Here is a 17,531-nt window from a genome sequence, read left to right as displayed (position 1 = left end):
TGGATCCACCACCAATATAAGCAAACTGAAGCAACTGCAAGCCATGAAATACTGTGTTAACGGAGTTGGTTGCTCTACATAATATAGCAACCGATGTGAATTCGACGGCCTGGGGCGTGATGTGGCGTCGTCGTGGGACGAAGATGGCGAAAGAAAAGCGACAATGGTCGTTTTGTTTGACTGCAGTACGTTAAATTGCAGACACTGAACCAATGGTGTATATGTGGTTATGAAACAATAAGGATTATTCATGCCATATTCGCTCGCAACTTGCAGACGTCGTAAATTGGATTGCTATTTTTTAGCAGGTGGTTGGTTGTTCCGCTTGGTATTGTAGTACCCAGTTGTTGACTGTTAAAAATGTTCTACATGTCACCATTTTTGAAAGGCGTCATGAATTACGTTTGATAATAAATATATATACTTATATTTTATTGATTTAAATGTTTGTGAGAATATTCAGGAAATACCAATGTTAACGCCCCCGTTTCATGGCATGGACTTGTCCGACATTGCCGATATTGGATTGTATTCAGGGAGTCATCCTTATTAAATACGGGTAATTATTTTTAAGCTTGTACATTTTAATAACAGCCTTAAAGAGGCTGTAAATAATGTTGATAGCTCCGATATTGGATTGTATTCAGGGAGTCATCCTTATTAAAATACGGGTAATTATTTTTAAACTTGTAAATTTTAATTACAGCCTTAAAGAGGCTGTAAACAATGTTGATAGCTCATATAAGAAACAAACGACACGTCATTGTTTATCGTACAATACAACTCTGCAGGTGCCCCTCGTGGTTTATTCTTCCTGCAGTATTTTTTGTACGATAAACAACTCCCCCTCTCCATAAACAAGCATAATCTCGTGGCGTCATCATCATGTGAAGCATGGATCATGTCATCAGTGATGCCATCTTCCGCGAATGGGAAAAGAGCCGCAACCTCCCCACAGTCAGTGCAGGCTGGGGAAATACACTCAGGAGATAAACATTCTGTGTTTTCAGATTTGCGGATGTTAATTAGTTTGTGAGAGTTCGCAATACAATTTTGAACCAGTTACAGTTAATTTATGTGGTATCCATTACGCCAAGCTGAGTGGAACGGGTTCTTTTTTCAAATTTGGAAAAGAGAAAAAGACACTTATCAAGAAAGTATTCATAGGCAAAGAAAATGTTTGTTGTTTGGGATACGATGGGATACGATGACATGCATCAACAAAGTCAGCGAGCCTGACCACCCGATGCTTGTCGTAAAAGGCGACTAACGGGATCGGGTGGTCAGACTCGCTGACTTGGTTGATGCATGTAATCGAATCCCAATAGCGTGGAACGAGGCTCGTGATATCAATCACTGGATTGTCTGGTCCAGACTCGATTATTTATAGACCGCCGTCATATAGCTGGAACATTGCTGAGTGCGGCGTAAAACAACAAACAAACAAACAGGAAGTCTAACAAAAACAACATAATCTGCTCCTTAATTTTAAATATCCGTACATTTCCATCTTTTCGTCCACCCAAACTCCTCAATGAGTTATTGTGAAAACACCTGAGATGCTGCAGTCATAACGTATACAGTTAATCTGTTTTAACGTTGTAGGTTTTAGTGAACAGTAGGTGGTGCGGCCCATCTGTGTGCGGGGAAGCGTAACGCAGTCACTGCACTAGGACAAGATACCCTGTAGGCGTATGCCACTGTAGGCATTAGTAGACATAGCCGGTGAGTTTGGTTTGACGCCGTTTTGAATTGTGTTTCACTGGCGTTTATTACACATAAATAAGTGCCAGTGGAAGGTTTACTTGTTTACTACCCGACAAAAAACGCTTTCAATTGAGTATAAACTTTGTAATCGATGCAGAGGTCAGATCAAAGAAGTTACAGTACCAAAATCATATGGATTAAATCTATCTATATGTATATATCTTGTTTCAAAATGGAGGGTTCCGTTGTGGCCTATCTTATGCATCTTATCACCAGGGCTTAGAGTTGTATCTATTTGAGGGGTGTGTGTATGAGATTTATTAAATTTGTAACAGGACAGGCTTTGGGCACATTTAGACACCTAATATTTTCATGACTTTGCGTTGTGATTCTTTTATGTAGGAGATATTGATGCCGAAAACACTAAAGAATGTGCCTACGGTCCCTCCGTCTGTCCTTTACGACCTCAGTTCGTTGGATGTAGGGAGGTGATTCACGACAAAATATAATCAAGTTTCAACAGTTTCTTACAGAAAATAAATTTTAAAAAAACCCAACTGTAACAAAATATAAATACGAACTCAACAACAATTACAAATCAGTCAATCCTACTCCTAACTAAAATTTACATTATTAAATCAGAAATCCTACTAACTTATATCTTAAGAATAAAAGCTCAGAAGCAGCCTAAAGCAGACGAACAAACCCCTCACTAACCCACTTTAATAAATAATCACTACAACATCCTAACACAGTCTACCAGGAAAAACAAACCACCCTTCCAAACCTCCCAACACAATCGGTCAATGTAGCTACATCACATAGCTTACATTATTTCCTAATTAAATCCACCCGTCCAACCAACCTATATAACAGTTTACTCATGAATGCTAAAGTTGCCACCTAATTTAGATCTTTATTGCCGAAAATCACTAGGGATTGGGGAATTGTTCGACCTCCGAACAGGGTAATGTGGTGTGGTCTCCCTCACCTGTAGTGATCTTCCCAATCATGCCAGGCAATGAGAGCATTCGCGCCAATCACTTACGTACTTGCAAGTACACGTAACCTCTGGGTCAACACGTCTAAACGGTGCAGCCACTGGCTAATCCAGTCTGTCACCAACCAATCGGGGCGCTCTTACCATACGACCCACGACTGAAAGCACTAAATCGGCATGCAGCCGACAAATGCACGTGCCCGCACGTGGGGCAAGATCTGAAACGTGCTGTCCCAAAGCGAACGAGATATCGGTAAGGAGCTATTAACCACGTAAATGCTACCATCTATCCTACATAATCAGAGGAAATTTCAATATTTCTACAAATGTATAGTTTGACTGGAAAAATATGTGCCCAAAATAAATAAATTGTTGGCGGTGGTAAAAAAAATAAATAGTTTGTTTGGGGGAAATAGTCAAACGTCAAAACATTGTTAATAGTGAAAATGAAACGACTGCATGATCTCATTTCTCAGTAAATATATAGTTTGTTGGGTAAAGCTCGGGGAAAAGGAGATTGATCTCAATCCACACAAATCAAATGGACGCTCCCTCAGGGCAACAGAAACTGGTGCAAGGCAGTTCGGCGGCACAGTTACACCTTGCGGCGGCGCAACGAAGTCGCCGGGCTTAGCAAGGCGGCAGCAGTCCCAGGGCGAGACGTCAACCGGGTCGGTTATATCAAACATGTTTCGGCAGAGGAGGGGCTAATTTCAACTTTTCCTATCTTGGAGAGGTCGGTCGAAAATACGTGTTTGTGCATGTGAGATTCCTCCATATTGGACGAAAAGCGGATTAGCTGTGAGCAGACGACACTGACTGAAACACTGAAGCACCATGACGTGTGTAAAGGACCACTTTGACTAGCCGGACCTCATGCCACCTCTTCACGGCCAGATAGCACTGCTTGTGAAATGAAGTAAGTAGGTGTTCTTGTAGCTTCAGTACCTAACTGACTCGTGTTGCCCCATTACTGGACTTGCTCAAATCTCTAATTCAATCATTATTAGTTTAAATCATAATTTATAGATTATATAAATAATGATAACAATTTTGTCACTATTATAATGGCAAAAAAAAGACAAGCGTCCTCTGCCAATTATATGGATAGAATTACTATGCATCAATGGACTTATCATTCAGTGCAGTCTTGGAGCAAGGTTGCCCTATTCTCGTGCACCTGTTTGTACACCCATGCAAATATACATACATATTTATAATATACACAAATGTTTGTTATCATGCAAACACAGTTGCACACGTGTGTAAATTTGCAGGAGTAAATTTACATTAAAGCGAGAGGCTGCGCAAATGTAATTTGTCTTAAATTAGCCAGCCATTAATGTCAAACCAAGGTCAGGAAACGGTAAGTTTGCATACGTGTTCAACAGGTGTGACGTGAAGTGGGCTTCATATCGTATTGTCGTCACGCCGAAGACCCGGGTTCGATTCCCGACATGGGTACAATGTGTGAAGCCCATTTCTGGTGTCCCCCGCCGTGATATTGCTGGGATATTGCTGGAATATTGCTAAAAGCGGCGTAAAACTATACTCACTCACTCATCTCGTATTGGTCTATTTGTTGGCTTGTTTTACGCCGCACTCAGCAATCTTCCAACAGTATAACGGAGGTCTGTAAATAACCGCGTCTGGATCAGACAATCCAGTGATTGATGTTATGAGCAACGTCCCACGAGATCGGGGTGCGATAATATACAAAGAACCAAGTCACCAAGACGGCTCTTACAAATAGCATTGGTTGCTGCCGCCTGTTCTTACAGGAAATCCCCGTGGGAAATGTCGGTCTGTGTTCTTGTGGTGGACGTCTTGTCTGGTCATAACATACGCTTACACCGCAGTGTCATGCGGACCCAGAGAGATGATCGGGTGAGTGTGCCATTCGTCACCGCTCGCCCCTTTCCGTAACCTGCAAGAAGAAGCTATTCGGCTTGTCCCGGAATAACACGAGTTGGTCACGAATGTGCGAGTGTTTGGGGGATACGCATTTATAAGAATTAATGAATTTGGAAGTTTCATTGAAACGATATCCTAAATGTAAACAATTTGAAAGACTATGTCTAACTCACGCATTGATGTTCGAAACAATAGCAACACTACTACAAAACTCAAATTGATTTTTGACGGAATATGAAATCCTCCTTTTCCAAAAAGCTGTATTCGGACTTGGGCATCACTGGCCTCACCCAGAATATACTACTCATCAGATTTTATTCACCGGATGAAGGAGTAAGCATATACTCCGAAACGTTGTGTTCCTCAAAATAAAGATGTTGACATCCATAAACTCTCTTCCTTACTCGTCAGCTGTCCGCATAAATCATTGATTAGTGTCAGTAGCCCCAGGCCAGGATAGCCCCTTGGTGTGTCGAGGATAGTATAGTATGACGCAAGTCACTGGTACCTTTGTCAGCAGCTATTTAATGACTGCATGGCGGTAATAAAAACAGCCTCCCACAGCGAGGGTAAAAGGTTGGCCCATTGTCCACCGGTATGCGTGACACATACGTTGATGGGTGCTTGGACAATAATCAAATTATAGGTCGTAACGCAAAGATTTCCAGTCCTAGCTGACTTTAATGATGTTTTCATCTTCATTTCTACTTTGTCACTAATACATGGAGATCCAAAGTGACCGACATTTCTCCACACACGGACATTTCCCCACAGGGCAATACTCCACATGGACTGTTTGACTCGAATTCTTGAAGTTGGTGAGTAAATAAGAAAACGTACTGACTTTATGGATAACAACTTCTGTTTTTTAACATTTCGCGACGTTTTGGTAACAGTGTACGAATGTACGTCGCTAGATGCACAAGTGAGTGAGTGAAAATTGTTTTACGCCGCTTTATCATGGCGGGGGACACCAGAAATGGGCTCCACACACTGTTCCCATGTCAAGAATCGAACCCGGGTTTTCGGCGTGACGAGCGAACGCTTTAACCACTAGGCCAGACGATCGCCCCGCAAAATGCACAAGGACTTGGGACTTTTCTCAATTTTAAATATACAAATTATATAAATCAACAGACAACATATAATTTATATCAAGATATATTCAGAGTTTGACCAATCATAGCCTGAGTCCCCTACCAAACTTCTTCTTTTTGTGGGGAAATGAGCATTTTTGGATGGGGAATTGACCTGTTGGAAAATGTCTAGACCCCCTTCAGTTAATGTCAAGTACCGTAACGTAAATCAACTGTCTGGTAGAAATGAAAATATTATTCAGTGCGTTTTATGATTAGGCTAAAGCTTTGCAGTCCTGAATATACACGCGTTTTACATGCTAGAATATGAACATTAACATGCAATTATATTACCTCACAACTATTGCACCACACACGACGTTGGAATTTGGGCGATGAAGGGTTTTTCTTTCGTTACACGACATGTCAAGTCGCACACACGTACAGGAGATAGGGGGTTCTGACAACCACCCCTGGGAGAAGACCTGCTCACACCTGTGCCAGTCTCTGCCCTCGGCCTGCACTGTCCTTGAGAGTTGTGCATCGTCAGTTACACCCTGACCGTCGACTGCCGTTTGTCACAACATCATACTGAAAGCAATATATAGTTTTCTTAAAATACATAAAGTGTAGAAGTGTGTGAGTGAGTTAGGTTTAACGCCGCTTTTAACAGTATTCCAGTTATATCACGGCGTGTCAGCTTAATGTGGGAGGAAAGCCCGAAGTGATGCAGGTCTCAGACGTTTACCACTTCTGTGAAACCCACGAGCACGGCTAGGTGCTGACAAACCTAGAAACATAATAGGGGCGAACCGGGATTCGAACCCACAATCACAGGTTTCTGGTATGCCTAAGGGACGCAACTCTGCACAGCGAATCGCGGCGCTGAAGGGTTGCTGAAGACTTATTCTTACTCATGTCTTCAGGATATGAATCGCGGTTCGCCCCGATTATGTTTCTGGGTTTGTCTGCACCAAGCGCGTTTTCGTGGGTTACACCAAATTGGTAAACGTCTGAGATTTGCATCACTTCGGGCTTTCCTCCCACATCCAGCTGACACGCTGTGATATAACACTTACTTACTCACTCACTCACGGGGGGAAAGCCCAAAGGAGGAAGTGATGCAGGTTTACCACGAGCACGGATATGGTGCTGACAAACCCAGAACCATAATCGGGGCGAACCTGGATTCGTACCCAACTCCGCACAGCGAATTGTGTCACCTTAGACGTCTTGGCCATGCGTTGCCCAAGTAAGAGTGAGAAGACAACTAACGTGAGGTTTTAATGAACTTCAGTAACGATTGCTAGGACCGTCATTTTGCCGAGCTCTAGCTTTTTTGAGTGTACAAGAATCGCCACACAATAAATACGTGTCTTGTAACTGTACAACATGGACTCGCCGCGATACGTTGTTTGTTTTCTCTTTAAACATTCTGATGTACAGTTCTGTCGGATGTACCTTCCGATATGCAAAAACGAAATACTAATTATTCACGTAAAAAGAATGTCAAGTAACTGACATCAATTATTTCCTTCGAATTGACATCCAAAGGCTTTTTATAAATGTTCTGGTCCAATTAAAATATAAAACAACCGATTTTATGTTTCAGTACCAAGGTGAACAGATTTCAAGATTTCCAGAGCGTTATCTACAAACATAAATATCAATTCACATAAGATTAAACAACTAATCGAGAAAATTAAGGTGAATCGACCGCATCCGTAGAGTCGACCTTGAACCACGTGACCGGAATATTGCATCATGACGTCACTTCCTGTGCCCTGACTCGTGGCCATCTTGCATCTGGTGAGGGCCAAGACGGGTATCAGCCATGCCCAGGACAGATGCAGCTCCGTGTGAGGTGTGTGGGAGACGAATGTCCAGTAAACGTGCACTTGAGTGTCACCTGAGGATACATACAGGAGAGAGGCCTTTTCACTGCTCCCAGTGCGACAGGACATATCTGTGTAAGAGCGGGCTACGTAGACACAAGCGAAAACACGACACGGCCACCACACAAGGCTATCAACTGAAGGTTTGTTTCCCAAATATCAAGAGGAAACGTTTGGGAAAAGAAACCAAAGACCCGGATAAAAGTATATGTGACAGTGAAAGAAAACAAGAAAGAACCACAAAAACGGATAGCGATGCAAGCAGGTTAGATGGTGCGGGTCGCGATAACCTCGTCGTGAAGCATCTAACTAAAGATGGGACCGCTGATCAGGGAGTGTTTGTGATCGACGACGATGTCGTCCCTACTTTCAAAGACACCCAAAAGCATCAGGGATTCAAACAGTCGAAAGTAAAAGATTTCAATTATATGTGTGATAGCATTCCTCCATCGTTCGTTAACGTTGCAACAGCTAATGATAGTGATGAAAATCATACAGATCGTCCTTTAGTGTTGGGGTGTCGGAATCCGAACACACAACGCCATGCTCATGACAATGATGCCGCTGTTATCGGCCCCGTGTTGGGAAGTAACCGCGTTTCTGGTAATCTACCCGGAAAGAGTTTTGGTATGTACCTAAAATCGGTGCTTGCTCAGCAAAATGTGGAACAAATTCGTAAAAATCCTTATCAGTGTCATTCGTGTCAGCGTTGTTTTGCGAGGGAAAGTGTGTTTGAGAAGCATATACTGTCATCAAACTGTCATTTAGAAGATAAAAAACAAGTGTTTGACTGTGTTGTCTGTGACAAGGTATATGCTTCTAGATGTATTTTAACCCGTCATATGAGAACACACACTGCGGAATACCCACACCAATGTGATGAATGTGGGCGAAGGTTCCATCGGCGAGACAATATGTTGAGACACAAAAATGCACATACGCGTGGCGACGCTGGCAACGTGGTCCTCTCCAAGGCAGATTAGACGTCATCCAGATGTCGCAAAACCCATTCAAAACATAAACAAAGAACCCAGAGGAGACGTTGACGTAAGGACACGCTGTTGATGTACATACAGGGAGGAGACGTTGACGTAAGGACACGCTGTTGATGCACATACAGAGAGGAGACGTTGACGTAAGGACACGCTGTTGATGCACATACAGAGAGGAGACGTTGACGTAAGGACACGCTGTTGATGCACATACAGAGAGGAGACGTTGACGTAAGGACCCGCTGTTGATGCACAGACAGAGAGGAGACGTTGACTTAAGAACAAGCTGTTGATGCACATACACAGAGGAGACGTTGACGTAAGGATAACGCTGTTGATGCATATACAGAGAGGAGACGTTGACGTAAGGACACGCTGTTGATGCACATACAGAGAGGAGACGTTGACTTAAGAACAAGCTGTTGATGCACATACAGAGAGGAGACGTTGACTTAAGAAGAAGCTGTTGATGCACATACAGAGAGGAGACGTTGACGTAAGGACACGCTGTTGATGCACATACAGAGAGGAGACGTTGACGTAAGGACACGCTGTTGATGCACATACAGAGAGGAGACGTTGACGTAAGGACACGCTGTTTGTGCACATACAGAGAGGAGACGTTGACGTAAGGACACGCTGTTGATGCATATACAGAGAGGAGACGTTGACGTAAGGACAAGCTGTTGATGCATATACAGAGAGTAGACGTTGACGTAAGGACACGCTGTTGATGCACATACAGAGAGGAGACGTTGACGTAAGGACACGCTGTTGATGTACATACAGAGAGGAGACGTTGACGTAAGGACACGCTGTTGATGTACATACAGAGAGGAGACGTTGACGTAAGGACACGCTGTTGATGTACATACAGAGAGGAGACGTTGACGTAAGGACAAGCTGTTGATGCACATACAGAGAGGAGATGTTGACGTAAGGACACGCTGTTGATGCACATACAGAGAGACCGCCTCCGTGGTCTAGTGGTAGAACGTCCGCCCGGAGAGCGGAAGGTCCGGGGTTCGATCCCCGACCGCGTCATACCATAAGACGTTAAAAGATGGTACTTGTTGTTACCCTGTCTGGCGCTCGGCATGAAGGGGCTAAAACAAGGACTGGTCGGCTCGGAGTCGGTATACTGTGTCTGAGTGGGGTATTCATGTTAAACTGCGGCATGGTATCTCAGTGTGCTAGCACTATAAATCGGCATCAGTCCGGACTAGTACAAGCAGCCACACAAACACACACTCGTACATGCACGTCGCTATATAAGTGCAATAATCTTGGACGCGACGTTAAACCCCATTCCACCTTCACCTTCACCACATACAGAGAGGAGTGCCCAAGCGCCAGATCGACCACTGGTTGTAGACTCGGGTGTGATTCCTGTTGGTTAATTTATTGATAAATCATATAATGAGAATTATGTTCATGGTGTCGTTACCATTGCAAATTATGCACGCTCCCAGATAAACTCGACCAATAGTCAGTTTTCAGAGCGCTGTTCCAATGGAAATTATAGTCCTGATGTCGTCGCCATGGCAACTGATGTAAGCACCACGATATATTCGACGAAAAGGTCAGCGTTCGGAGATCACTTCCAATGGGAAGTGATGCAACTTCCACGATATACCTGTCCAATAGGCGGTGTTCGGAGAGAAATTCCCTTTGTTATGACTCTCACGTGGAAATCATTGACCTCTCTGGTGAGAGTATAAAGTTTGTATTAAGTTACAAGGTCGTAAATTGAAATTTGTGAAACTGTCACGGTAAACCGGTACACCCATGCTGACATAAGGACGTATTGTCATGATTGTATTGAAGCATTGCATCCTTTGGGGACATCAGGGCTCTTGAACAACAAAAATAAAGTTATAAATCGTCATTTTGTCGTCATTGAAACCAGTAGTATTATCTTAGAAAACCTCCCGTGTCATATTTCCACAGTGACCTCTTATGGTCCTTATTTAAGGGTCGCAGAACGGATGGCCCAGGCGTCTAAGGCGCCTCAGTGCATCATGCCAGTGCTCGTGGCATCACTTCGAATTCGGACATCCCTCCAACATCAAGTTGACACCCAGGATATGAGTAAAATACTGCAAACAACCATGAGTGAGTTGGTTTTAACGCCGCTTTTAACAGTATTCCAGTGATATCACGGCGTGTTAGCTTGGAAAGCCCGAAGTGATGCAGGTCTCAGACGTTTACCAATTCAGTGAAACCCACGAGCGAGGGTATGGTGCTGACAATCCTAGAAACATGATCGGGGCGAACCCGGATTCGAACCCACAATCATAGGTTTCTGGCGTGCCCAAGGGACGCAACTCTGCACAGCGAATCGCGGCGCTTTAGAGCTTCCAGTGGATGTCAGCAGATCTGTTGATATTAGCAGTAGTCAAGACTATCTTTTTCAAAAGAGCATATGACTGAGCGCTCTTGAGTGTCTGGATAAGATGCGTTATATAAATCAATCATTTATTAATATATTTCCCAGATGTAAATTTCGTTTAAAGTGTAATTAGTCGCAAAATAACCGCAAAACTAATAAAAAGAACAACTGAATGGATTTCATAAATAAAATCACATGATATATGATATAATACCTACATTCAAATAATAACAAGTGTGCTTCTGGGGGTGTTTACATCAACCTACATTTCACATGTGTTCCGTTTTATCGACACCAGTGATGATGAGCACACGCATTATATTAGCTGTTTCTGTATTCCTTTTGATACGGTCCCTGGCCAGAGAGGATATTGCTAACCTGGGTCAGTCATTTGTTTGCGCGATTTGCTATGCGTATAGATATCGACTGGACATTCGAGCTCTTTCAGTGTCAACATTGATGAATGACAATGGTTGTGCGTATATTGTTAGCCCCTCATCTCATGGGTATCCTGGGACATGTTAAACAAGAAACATCTTCTAAAGAAAGATATTTGACGGAGCATATAAAATAGGTATTTTTTATATAAAATAAAATAAAATACATCAACACAAAACAATGCACAAGTAGACACACAAGTAGACAAAATGTTGAATTTTGAAGAAGTCACATGCAGTGACCAACAACATCCTCACTGTAGACTCGTTGTAACAGTATTTCATCATCGATTATAGTGTCTGTAATGTCGCACCTTCTTTTAGGTAACTCAGTATTTATGTGACCCGTGAAGATCCGGGGTAGAATAGGTCTTCAGTAACCATGCTTGTCGTAAGAGGCGACTAACGGGATCGGGTGGTCAGGCTCGCTGACTTGGTTGATGCATGTCATCGTTCCCAGTTGCGTGGATCGATGCTCATGATATCAATCACTGGATTGTCTGGTCCAGACTCGATTATTTACAGACCGTCGTCATGTAGCTGGAATATTGCTGAGTGTGGCGTTAAACAACAAACAAACCAAACCCAAACCAGTATTTATGTATATCACCATCTCGCTGTCTCAATGTGTTTGTCTGTCCGTCTATCAATGCATTGTGTGTGTGTCTCCTCAGTCATGATATATGTAGCGTGTCGCCATAGTATACACCGGATCTGCCCCAGTTTGGTGACAACGGTCGACACGTTTAACTTTGACCAAGAGATTAGATATCACAAGGATGACATCGATATGGGGAGTGTGATATCGTTGGACAATTGTAAATGACATTTTAACCCTAAACCGTATGAAGTCATCAGTAGTTTATTTCTTACATTATTATTTCAACTGTACATTACGCACTTGAAGTGCTTTACAGCTTTGCTAATGTATCGAGTGCCTCCTATGTCTTAAAACGACTTTTATCTGTCGTATGTTGTAGGTTGTAGCTGTACACTCCACACACCTTCACACTAGGCCTTGTACAACACGTGACACCAATACTCCGCCAACCCTACCCTTCCCTAACCCATCCACCCCTGCCTACCTACCCTTCATCAGCAAATCTCACTCCAATCCACCCTTCCCTTTCCAAATCCATCCCGACCTGCCTACCTACTCCACTCCACTACTCTACTCTACCTTTCATCAACAAACCTCGCTCCACTCTACCCTACCCTTCCCTAATACATCCCTACCTACCTACTCCACTCCACCCCACCCTAGTTCAACCCCACCCTATATTACCCTACCCTACCCTTCCCTAATACATCCCTACCTACCTACTCCACTCCACCCCACCCTAGTTCAACCCCACCCTATATTACCCTACCCTACCCTTCCCTAATACATCCCTACCTACCTACTCCACTCCACCCCACCCTAGTTCAACCCCACCCTATATTACCCTACCCTAGCCTACCCCACTCCAACCCACAACATCGTCTGTGTGGTCGTCTGACAGTTTTGACAGATTTTACAAACGTGACGTCTCAGAGACGACGTCAGAGTAGCTTCTCTTATAGGGACAGTTACTTTGCCTATATGTAGTTACGCCACTCTTTAAGAAACAGGTTTCAATTGAAACTTTTTTTAATGTCGTCACTGTCCGACTGACAAGTCACCCACCTTCTGACGAAACGTATACTAATGCGCACATTCCAGGAAAACTTGCAATGTTTAGGGAATGCTTGTGAGAGATGTGTACAGATTTTTCGACGATATCCTGTAAATATCCTGTACTATGTATTTAGTTCGCCAAGGCTCGCTATATACCATGTTTATTCCTAAAACAGGCACCCGATATATTTACCACCCCAAAACACACACGCTAGATATCTTCTATATATCGGATTTGAGATGCCATATCACTGAGACAAATCGGTAGTTTGCAAACAATGTGCGATCTTGTCCCTTCTATGTCCCACCTATTGACCAATAAGATTCCATCTCTCGTATCACTCGCATTTGCTTCTAACAAAATGGCGGGGATCAGTCAAGAGGATCTCATCGATAATCAAGATCTATATTGTTATAAAACAGGTCTTATAAATCACTTGATTACCTTGATTTAAAACATGAAAATATTTGCAAAATATCTGTCGACGCCCAGTTGACAGAACGCATGCTTTGCAAATCCTGCAGTCGACCGAAATCTGCACGATGAACTCCATGTTTACAAACGGGATATCTGGTTCGTTGCGCGATTATGATTGGACTATAAATTCGTTAGTGCAGGGAAAATGTAACTCCGGAATTCCAGCCTAGTTCGGCAAGGGTGGCAACTTGACTTTTATAGTCAGTTAAACGCCCTTACCTCGGGAAGGCGGATACTTGTGTGAAAAATACGTTGACAAGTGTTTTCTTCATTTGAAAAAAGTTTTTTGTTCGCTGTGCAGAGTCGCGCCCTATTGCTGTGCTAGGATCCAAGGATCGTTGTTCGAATCCCGGTTATTGAATTATTTGATATGCTCAATTAAGTGTCAAAAATTGATATGAAATGAAACGTTAATGTGTTGATAACAGGTCTTAAATTGGTTTTCGTCGCTTTGTGATGAAATATTACTTTTAATTCACTTACTCGCTAGTCTCGTTTATTATCCCTAGTTTTTCGGCACAGTGCCCGTATTCGATGGGTGCACCAAAGGCTAAATATTTACGTCACGTTACTTCCGGCTTTTATACTACGCCGTGTAGTAACTGACAAAATGTTCAAAGAGGCGATACAGCAAAGCAACTCATCTGGAAAGAAACCGCAACATCCGGAAAGTCAACCGACCCCAGTTACAAAGTAGTATTTAATTTTCATAAGATATAATAATATATATATAAATAATAGTATTAAAATATTAAATTACATTTTGAAATATGTTTTATAAAAACAAACTTAACAATCGTACAAACATCCTGTGTAAATATGACGTGACCTTCTAAGTGAAGAGATCTGGAACGCGCAGCTTAAATAAACGTCAAAGCCTCGGGTGTGTTCACATTCGCTTGTCACATTGAAAATGGAATCATGGTAAATCACTCTTTAGTGTTCTTGTGGGAGTGATGTGTAACAGCCCCAATACATAATGTATCCACGTGGGAATGGGACTTGGTCTTCAGGGTGACAAGGCCAATTTGCTCTGGTTTATTCTAATTCCACTGATCTGGACTTTTAAATAAGTATCCGTTTTGCTACAGGGAACCTCTCACTGCAAATACAGATACATACTATTACTAGATAGATAATGATGTATCACCGTGTCTATCTAGCATAGTAGCATCAGGAAGCTGAAGAGTCGGATTTCTATTCCCCACATGGAAACAATGTGCGAAGTCTATCCTTGGTGTCCCCCGCCGCACTATGGTCACAATATTGATGAAAAGGTTAAATTTCACTGCCACTCGGATGCTTCCGTGCCCGGGAAAGGCCGCCATTTGGGCTTTCTGTTTAGGAAATGTTCGTCCTCGGGAGAGGGCTCATAGGGCAGAACTCCAGCCGCTTGCTGAGCTTCTACTGTGGTTGCCGATGGGGGCAGCTCAGACACAACTTTAATACTCATCTCTCTCAGTCTCGGGGCTCTTTCTCTGAAAAAGCTGATGCCGTTGCAAGGCCAGTGTTTTGTGAGCAACATTTCCTTGTAAGCCTTCTGTTTCTTCCGAAGCGACTCTTCGTCTGCCCATACTGCTGGCGCCATACAGACAAACACCACAAAGCGCCACCTACCGGGATTCTTGCGACGAATCAAGGGCCGAATATTTGCATGGACAAGTCTGGATTCCCACACGACCATTCCCCCCTTCGGAACCGGAGCCCGTTTACGATCACAGTTACAATGTTCTTTAAACCATAGGACGTCTTCATCCCGGAAGTTTCGAACACGCCATGTTGGATTTTTCTTCAGTTGTTCCACCGCATATTCACATTCTTCATAGTATTTCTCAAAGAAATGATGAGACCCTTCTGTGACCTCAAATGTCCAGTCATCTTCATCACAATGCTCAAGGTAAACTCCCCCTTGGTATCCATGAAGCCCCACCCTCGAGGAGTTCTGGTCGACATGAAGCCAGTCCTGCCCAGGAGCGTAGAAATCCTCCTCTCCTTCTTCTGGGGGACGCCCCATAGCGATTCCATCAAAACTTGTCAAAAGTTTCTCAGTTCCCCATATTTGGGCAAAGACTGGTTTTGCCTTCATGCGCACTGCCCATGTTGGCTCCATATGACCGACCTTGAATTTTTGAATGAAGGATTTAGTGGAAGGAGGCCACGCCCCTTCAAACTGATTCATCCAATCATCATATGCGCCCCTGTATTTGTCTGCCTCCTGCTCAGTCAGTACATTCTGAATGACAGTGTAGCCCTTGGTTTTAAGATCTTCTCTGTTGCTCTCGGAAAACATGGTGAAGGTCTGGAAAATCACATAATATGACAATTTAAAGAAGGCCGGCAAACGATACTTCTGACAATACGTGTATATGTCACAGTGAAATTCCGTTTATCATCCAAAACTGGCTCCCACAGGAGATATCGCTGGGATGAGATCAAGCGATATCTACACTGTAGATATCGCTGCAATGAAATTACATCACAATGCTTTGCAGACCATTGTGACATCACTGGTTACCATGACGTCACAATCAAATGACATCACTAATGGATCTGCTACTGAAGCTGTTAGCAGTACTTTTTACACTGAAGACACTGCTAATTACTGTCTCCAAATTGAAAAAGTTGAAAGAATGATGTTGGATGATAAATAAAATCTCACCCTCGTGTCTTTTGACATCAAATATATCAACACTCGTTGATAAAAGTGGCAAAAATCCTCGGCAAGCCTCGGAATTTTACCACTTTTATCAAGTCGTGTTGATATATTTGATATCAAAAGACACTCGGGTGAGATTCTCTATTTCTTAACAAGACACCAGTGTAACAACCAGTTTGGATATATATTTACACTAAAAATAACCCTCCGCACCACTTTTGTCCGCAAACTGTTGCCACGAAAGATCAGAACATATTCTAGCACAGGCAATGAATATAGAGTTTATGAATATATATCCAAACCACAGAGTACAGCTTCTATTGTCTAATATAAACCCTTTGACGGAATCAAATTTCCTGAATAGTTTAGGATGACCTAACCCCTCTGTACCTTATTATTTCATCCCGGCGGGGTCGGATATAGCTCAGGTGAGAACTTAAAATGTTTTTATTTTACTCTTAAGATATTTTCACCGCGATTATATTGTCTATTACCGAATTCGTTAGATTCTTGAGTAATAGAAACAAACATTCCAATGGATGGCCCTGTCATTAAGCCCTCAATATTCGTTGCGTCCCTTATAGGGCGTTTCAAAATCCTATGATCGTGGGCTGGAATCCTAGATTCACACTCAGTTTTGTTAGGACCATTGCCTGTAAATTGCTCGTGATATTGACTAAAGGGGTAAACGCCTACACAAGACCAAATAGCGTCCATTCCAATTTGGAATGATCGTTGGATTTCTTTGGAAAGATCGCTCATTCCAACATTTCCAAAGCTTGGAAAGATCGATCTTTCCAAAAAATCCAAAATTGGAATGGCAACATTTCCAAGCATATTTCCAAAATTGGAAATGTTTGGAATGGCTTGGAATGGTTTGGAATGGTTTGGAAATATGGTTAGAAGGAAAAAGTTAAAATATGTTTTATCAGTAATTTGGACAATAACAACAGTTATTTATTGAGTTTAAACTATATAATAATATATTTATCTCAAACATTCACTACTTGTCTGTGTAGCGAGGGGCTTTTACAGTCTCAGTCCCTAAGGTGGGAGAGAGACCCGCACTTGACTCGACAAGACCCTAATAGGTCTCAAGATTAAGTATTCGGCTGGATGGCAGCTGCCATTTAATGACAAAACAGACGGTCGTCTAGACGGCTCACATGTAAGTGCGCCGACATGTGCCTAAGATCATAGAATGGACAATCTTTAGTAACATCTAATTGATTGTTGTCTCAGGCCAGAGCTGTGAATAATTCTGTTCATTGAACAATTGGAATTCAGGAAGTTATCAATAATTGTTTTATTTAACATGTTTACGACA

At 42.7% G+C, this 17,531-nt stretch overlaps 2 protein-coding genes across 3 annotated transcripts in view; one reads left to right on the top strand and one right to left on the bottom strand.

Moving 5' to 3' along the window:
• Positions 1-17,531, bottom strand: part of LOC124115480 (microfibril-associated glycoprotein 4-like) — a 61,583-nt gene that overhangs the window by 17,551 nt on the left and 26,501 nt on the right. Inside the window, exon 2 of one of the 2 annotated variants that reach the window (XM_046476488.2) lies at positions 6,052-6,288. Coding sequence is in view for 1 of the 2 variants with exons in the window: in XM_046492571.2 (XP_046348527.2) it covers positions 14,834-15,838 (1,005 nt within the window). In the remaining variant the exon portion in view is untranslated. Of the gene's footprint in view, positions 1-6,051; positions 6,289-14,234; positions 15,848-17,531 lie in introns of those variants that run through there. The other variant, XM_046492571.2, reaches the window with a different exon arrangement.
• Positions 3,157-9,673, top strand: LOC124115479 (zinc finger protein 93-like). Its single transcript, XM_048394076.1, has 2 exons — positions 3,157-3,626; positions 7,310-9,673. Exon 2 carries the CDS (start codon positions 7,532-7,534, stop codon positions 8,573-8,575), a length of 1,044 nt encoding a protein of 347 aa, XP_048250033.1. The 5' UTR covers positions 3,157-3,626; positions 7,310-7,531; the 3' UTR covers positions 8,576-9,673.

Source organism: Haliotis rufescens, unplaced genomic scaffold (genome assembly GCF_023055435.1).
Source record: "Haliotis rufescens isolate VD_foot unplaced genomic scaffold, xgHalRufe1.0.p SCAF_13, whole genome shotgun sequence".
Classification (NCBI taxonomy): domain Eukaryota; kingdom Metazoa; phylum Mollusca; class Gastropoda; order Lepetellida; family Haliotidae; genus Haliotis; species Haliotis rufescens.
Note: the sequence above shows the minus strand (reverse complement) of the source record. Positions and strands in the feature narration are given on the sequence as shown.